Source organism: Hibiscus syriacus, unplaced genomic scaffold (genome assembly GCF_006381635.1).
Source record: "Hibiscus syriacus cultivar Baekdansim isolate YM2019G1 unplaced genomic scaffold, ASM638163v2 tig00110458_pilon, whole genome shotgun sequence".
Taxonomy (NCBI): Eukaryota; Viridiplantae; Streptophyta; class Magnoliopsida; order Malvales; family Malvaceae; genus Hibiscus; species Hibiscus syriacus.
In genome coordinates this window covers 1,159,049-1,165,522 of record NW_024062745.1, presented here as the reverse complement: position 1 = coordinate 1,165,522, position 6,474 = coordinate 1,159,049, and the positions used below count along the sequence as shown (strand labels likewise).

The window sequence follows — 6,474 nt, the reverse complement described above, 5'->3', positions numbered from 1 at the left end:
CCAAAGCAAAACACAGAATACTTCCCCGGAGGTCAATACGACGCCGTTTTGGAACTAAACGGGACGACGCCGTTTTGGAACTAAACGGGACGACGCCGTTTTGGCGTACGAGACATCAGGGTATACCCCTAACCCTAGTCTCATTTCTTCTCAACCTAAACAGATGAAAACCCCCCCCCCAGCCGTTCTCTCTATCCCTCTCGCCTCTCAACCCCAGCTTGACCAGACGACTCCCCTGGCCACCACGGCCACCGCCGCCTTAAACAAATCTCCTAGATTTCCTCTCAAACGAAACCAAACGAAACCCTAGCCTCCACAACCACCATGGTCTCTCGCTTCTCTCTGCTTTCCTTGGTCGAAACCCTCAGCAAACCCAACCGTGGCAGCCGCCGTGGCTGCCACCACTAAACTATCCTGACGAGAACCGCTCAGGTAAACCCTTTTCTCACTCTTCTAACCTCTTAAACCCTAAACCCGATCCTCACCGAGACCTCACAAAACCCCAACAAAGACCCCGATGAGAGCCTCCTCCCCTTTCTAGCCTTAAACCTTCACTCTTACGAAACCCATAACCCAAATATCACAACCACAAAGCCCATTGCCAACCACCGTGGCCAACAGACTCCGTTAAGGAGTTAAAACTGTACCCCAAACCCCGAACATGACCAGACTTACCCAGAACTAGCCCCCATAGACCCCGATGAAACCAAACACTGAAACAAAAGCATAATCGATAGCTTACCCTTGGTGACCCAACGGGGTTCGACTTTCAAATGGTGGTGATGGTTACTCTTTCACTCAAGGAGGTGAGGGTTTCGTTTTTCCTTTTGTTGTTTTTGCTCTCCGATTGCTGATCGTTTTTTTGGTTCGAGTCTTTTTGGTTGTTTTCTCCTTCTTCTTTTTTTGTGTGTTTTTTTCTTTCTGTTTTCTCTCCTCTCGCTGATGATCCTTGATGGTTTTTTTTTTCCTTTTTTTTTCCCCCTTGGTCACTCTCTATATCTGTTTTTTTGTTGTTGGTTTTCTTTCCTCGATTTCTCCGTGCCTCTCGTTCTGCTTCTTGTTTCGTGTGTTTGCAGGGCACTGGTGAGAGCAGATCACGGGCGGCAGCTGTGGGGAGCCGAGCTATTGTCCGGTTGGCGTGCGTGGTCTGGCAGCAGAGTTGGCTTCACGTGAGACTGCAGCTGGCTCGGGATGCTTGGGGACGTTGTGAGCCGTTGGATCCTGATGCCAGATCCAACGGTGGTAGCTTGACGGCGCTGGAACCCTGACCAGAAACCCTAGTGGTCTTTGATCTGGACCGTTGGATGAGAAGCAGATCCAACGGTCCAGGACAAGCGGCGGCTGGATCCATAAGTTGGAAACCCTAATGGTTTTAGGGTTCTTCAAACAGGCCTGATTATTTTGATTTTTGGGCCACTTCGGTCCAGCTGGTTGTAATTTGGTATAGGCCCTGTAATAAAACATTTAATTAGTATACTCATATGTATTTTAATTGCTTAACATTCATTATAATTGCTTATTTGCTCATATATCATATATAAATATAACCAAACATTAATCATATAAACGATAATTAATCCAATTCAACTTCAGAAAAGATCCCGGACAAATCGAGCATCTACAAGGGGAAGCAAGAAGAAGAAAAGAAAAAGGATGTTGGCATCGCTCTTAAGTCCACCAATAAAGATAACTAGGATTCAAGTGAAGAGGTGGATGAAGAAGATGAAGAGATGGCCAAGTTCTTCAAAAGTTTCACTAAATTCATGTCTTCCAAAGGAAAAGAAGGAAAGTATGAATCAAGTAAGAAGAAAGATCCCCCGGTGTGTTATGAATACCAAAGAACGAGACATGTCAAATATGAATGTCATTTTCTAAAGAAGACGGGATCAAGCAAGAAGAATACTTTTGTTGCTACTTGGAGTGATGAGGACATCACTGATGATGAAGAATTACGGTAACTTATTGTTTTGAATATATTGCCCTCACTTCTTGAAACTCATAAATTACTTTACGTAACATCTCTTAGGATTTCAAGATTAGATAGGTGAGACAGATTTGCGTAATTCTAAAACCAGCTTCACTGTTCTAAGGAAGTGCATCAATTAAATATAACAAACAGAGCATAGGAATGAAATTTTTTTTTCATTTTTCCCATGAAGTTCATCTATCTTGAAATTCAGTTTTACATGCTGCACGGTGAAGTTCATCTATCTTCCATTTTAGCTGCAAACTTCATCTACCAGCTTTATTATGGGGTAATGACTTCGGTTAGAATATATGTATAATGGGATGAAAGTTTTGGTATTTTATACGAGGATGAATAGATCCAGTATAAGCTAGTTCATATTTCCCAAGGTGGATATACCATATCCTATATTTCATTTAACAACACGTGACTCTTTTGCAAATATGAGTTCGGTTGATATTTCAAGTTCTTTCCTAATTGGTACGATGGTCTTCTTACCGGTTACTTAATGACATTGCATGATAACATGCTTTGGATGACATAGGTGCTTTTGGGTTTGCTCAATGTATGGAATGTTTCATTTCTTGGATATCTTGCAAGAGAGTATTTTTGCTTCTAATGTTGAACTTACCATTTCATGGTCCTCCTCCTCCTCCTCCTCCCTTTTCCATGCTTATGACCTATCATTAACACTTTTTTGTGTATATAGGCTATTTTACCTTACTCTCAGGACCTGGAGAAATTCACTCCACGTATTCAACAGGCATGTTTGTCGAAACTCCTTTGCCGGGCTGCTCATTATGTTTTGGGTGTGCGTGTTTTGGGTTTGGGGGTGAGCTTGTATTTTCAGATCTTATTCATTGCTAAATATACTTCAATTCAGGTCAGCATGGAGAGTAATGGCAAAGGTGTGTCAATTGATGGTGTCCCACTTCCTTATGAGGCCGATGAAATTGATTTTGGTGAACCTGGAACAAATGGCCAGCACAACTTTTATCAACTAATCCACCAGATGAATTTTATGTTGTGTTTTGCAGAAAGAAAAATACTAGGTGATTCTTGCCTTCTATAACATCTCATACCACCTTAAATATTAGAGGTGCTATATAGTTATGCATTCCCAAAGCTTAATCCTGAGAGAGCTAAATCTGGCCATAGGCAGACGTAAATTTGGGAGTTTGTGCATAAAATGAAGAGACTGGAAAGCTTTATAGGCCATTTGTGAAGTATGGCACATTATCTTAATAAACTACCATCGAATAACAATTGACGTACTAAAGTGTGCTTGGAGAATTTTAGCCTGTTCAATAAAAGATCCTTTTCAGTGTTATTCACCGAAATAGAGGCTTGATTGAAGGACTTTGAGATTTCACCGGAGTCTTAATTTCGCATATTCATCTTAGCTTCGATGGATGGACTTTTTCTGTTACTGCATAACCTTGTTGGCTTATCATCCGTGTATATAGATTCAATTTCGATAATTGTTAAACCATTTTGACACCTCAGGGTCGTGTAATTCCCAGTGATTTCATTGGTATTGTGAAGAGCCGGCAACCTGTGTACCTTAAAGGTATAATTTTATTTATTTCTATGTTGGTTTCTAAGTCGAAGATCATATATTGTTGTTTCTATAGTGTTTTTGAACATGTCATTTAAAATATTATTCTTATTGGCAGGTGAAGTGGTCAGCAACCATGATGAGCTTATGTCCAACTTTTTCGCACAGCTAGATGCCCTGGCATATGGGAAGGTAGTATTTTGCTTTCTTAGGTATCAATTATTTGTCATTATTGTAACAACCAATGCCATTTAATTTCAAGCACTAGAGCGTTTATATTAAAATTTCCTGAATCTTTGCCTAAAATCTGTATAGTTGCCGAAAAAAATGATTTACTTCAGACAGTAGAGCTGTTGCTGAAGGAGAACAATTCGCAACATCTTATCCCTCATAAGGTGATTTACTTTAAGCCTTTCAACAGACTTTAATTCATAATGCAATCATTTTTTAAACTTGTTCTTGTATATTCCAGACATTCTCCGGGAATCGACCTTCTCTCAGTCTTGCTTCCATCTCTTAATGCTTACAATATTGGGCAGGTAGCTGGTTTCGTATTCTTAAACTTTAATGAAGCATTTTATTTACCTGTTATGGTTGTTGAATTCTTAAACTTTAATCACTGTATGGACTATGGACATCTTAGATCTGATATAGTAAAAAAGTAACACTGTTAAATTTTAATGGCAATCAATTTTTTACTTGATAGATCCAAACTATCCATGTAACATGTGCAGTTGTTTAAAATTGATCCAAAAATTTTAAACATGCTTCACATTAGACCTAAATTGACACTTAGTGCTCAAATAGTTTGCTAAACTAACATAAAGACGTGTTTGAAATGATACTGATAATTTGGGTTCTAATGCATAGTTTGGAGACAGCCTGGTGCAATCAACTCTGATAGTACCTATGGTGTTTCATCAATTACTGCGTTGCCGCAAAAAACTACCAAAATTGTTTGACAGGCAAGTTCGGATATCCCAGCTGAGCCGACAACTCTTCTACCTCGGATATAAACTATCCCGATGCTGTTGGCTTTATTGCTTCATCATCCATTGCTTCAAACTTTCCCCATGTTGGTTTGTGCAGTGATCCATCTAACCCTTGGGGTTTACATTAAGACCTTGGAATGCATTTCCTTGATCTATTTCAGCAACTTGAATGAAATAAAAGGTGGTCTGAAAACACTACAAATTGTCGAGGTTTTATGTTGGTGTTTTTTTTTTTTAATAATATTAAGAATTCGTCCAACAGTGACTATAGTTGTACAGCCAATTACCCTCTACCCGTTAAACTAAGCCGTAATATATCTTACCATGATTTATTTAGGTTAAATTCTGTTTAAAATGCATGTACTCTTTGTAGGATTACAATTCAATCCTCTTGTTTTTTATTTATTGTTTCATTTGAGAGCTTGAATTTTAAAATTTAAATTTAGATTCCATACACTATGTAAATTGATAAAAATAAATGCATATGGTAAATAGTTGAAAAGTATAAAAATTTGGATTTATCAAATCCTAAATTATATTACGAAATTTAAGGTCATTAGTAAATAGACATCTACAAATTTATAGATTTGAGAAACATTCATAAATGTTTCATTTCCAAGTATTTTGTCACTTAATTTACGCTTAAAAAATCCAAATTCAATTTTAGAATTTGTGAAAATTTTAATTCTTTTTTTCTTTGAAATTACTTAAATGGAGTATTTGAGAAGATTTTAACAAAATTTATTTAAATTATCAATTAAATATTATTTGATGATGATATATAAAAACATGTTAGATAAAAGAATTAATTTCAATTTTATTTGTTATAATTTTTTAACGATATTAGTATAAATAGCTTAATTTATCGATAGTAAAAGTTGAAAGATGAAATTTAATTAAATATATTAGATACAATTTTTTTTTTGGTTTAATAGTATGTCTTTATTTAAACTATGGAGGTACATATTTTTTAAAACTTAACCGATATTTATTTTATTTATTATAACGAGAAGATTATGTTTCAATGATTTTGGTGATTTTATGTGACATTTGGATTCTTTATATCGAACTAGATCAAATTTAAGATGTCACATTAAGACTTCAAAACTCTCATTCTATAGAGTTTTGGGGTTATGAAACTTAGAGGTTCGGTTTCGATACTAAAAAATCAATAGATTTAAGGTGTCAAAATTGGGCATTGGGTTTCAATACTCAAATGATGAGTTTCGCAAACAAAATCTATTTGTTAAAAAAATATAATTCGGATATTTTTAATGTTTTGATTTATAATTATACCCTATGTTTGATATGTTTGACATCTTATTGCTTAATTTAAAGTTTGGTGATTGTTTAAATGCATAATTGTTTGATTTAGTTCTAGTTAGAGCCTGACTAAATTTCGAACAGTCAATGTGATATATCCGATATGTTCTAAGCCAGACTAGAGGTGTTACAAATTCACATCTTGAAAACTAATGTAAGCCTAGAAACCTCGGTTGAACTGGCCAATTTGTTGGTCCTAAAGTCCTTACCGTGGGACTGGTCGACCACATATAAGACTTAAAGATGTTTGCATGTTTTCTATCATGCCATTAGGCGAGTCCTAGCCTAAATGTTGGTTTTTGTGTAACACATTATAAGTTTTTAAGTCATGGGTTGTAACACATTACAATTCGCAATTCATCATATTTTGTGTGAGCATATCTTTTTCATTTATCAGAATTATCTTATGACTACCTCATATGTCTAGGTAGATCCTACCAGAGATCGAGCTCGAAGTCTAACATATCAAATTTATTTCTTGAGCCAACAATAAGTGTTGGGCCCCTTATTTACCACCTATGTACTTTAGTTTTTTCGACAAAAACGAATTGATATAACAATTTCAATAAGTTAAATGAAGGTTTTGGTAGCGGAGAAGCTTGAAATGCAACAATGATAAAGTTAAAAATGTTCTT

General features: G+C 36.3%; 1 protein-coding gene across 1 annotated transcript; it reads left to right on the top strand.

Moving 5' to 3' along the window:
- Window positions 1–1,730: 1,730 nt before the first annotated feature.
- On the top strand, window positions 1,731–3,829 carry LOC120126456 (glucose-6-phosphate isomerase, cytosolic 2B-like). Its single transcript, XM_039144648.1, has 7 exons — window positions 1,731–1,820; window positions 2,181–2,255; window positions 2,511–2,566; window positions 2,675–2,729; window positions 2,850–2,974; window positions 3,469–3,536; window positions 3,643–3,829. The coding sequence occupies exons 1-7, from the start codon at window positions 1,731–1,733 to the stop codon at window positions 3,777–3,779; spliced, it is 606 nt and encodes a 201-aa protein (XP_039000579.1). The 3' UTR covers window positions 3,780–3,829.
- The last annotated feature ends 2,645 nt before the right edge of the window (window positions 3,830–6,474 follow it).

What these genes read in the sequence shown, in the direction of transcription:
- LOC120126456 (XM_039144648.1), top strand. Translation starts at nt 1,731, where the DNA reads ATGGCCAAGTTCTTCAAAAGTTTCACTAAATTCATGTCTTCCAAAGGA. An exon ending in GTAAGAAGAAAGATCCCCCG is followed by an intron (nt 1,821 to 2,180) that starts GTGTGTTATGAA and finishes CTTGAAATTCAG; the next exon opens with TTTTACATGCTGCACGGTGA. An exon ending in AACTTTTATCAACTAATCCA is followed by an intron (nt 2,975 to 3,468) that starts CCAGATGAATTT and finishes CATTTTGACACC; the next exon opens with TCAGGGTCGTGTAATTCCCA.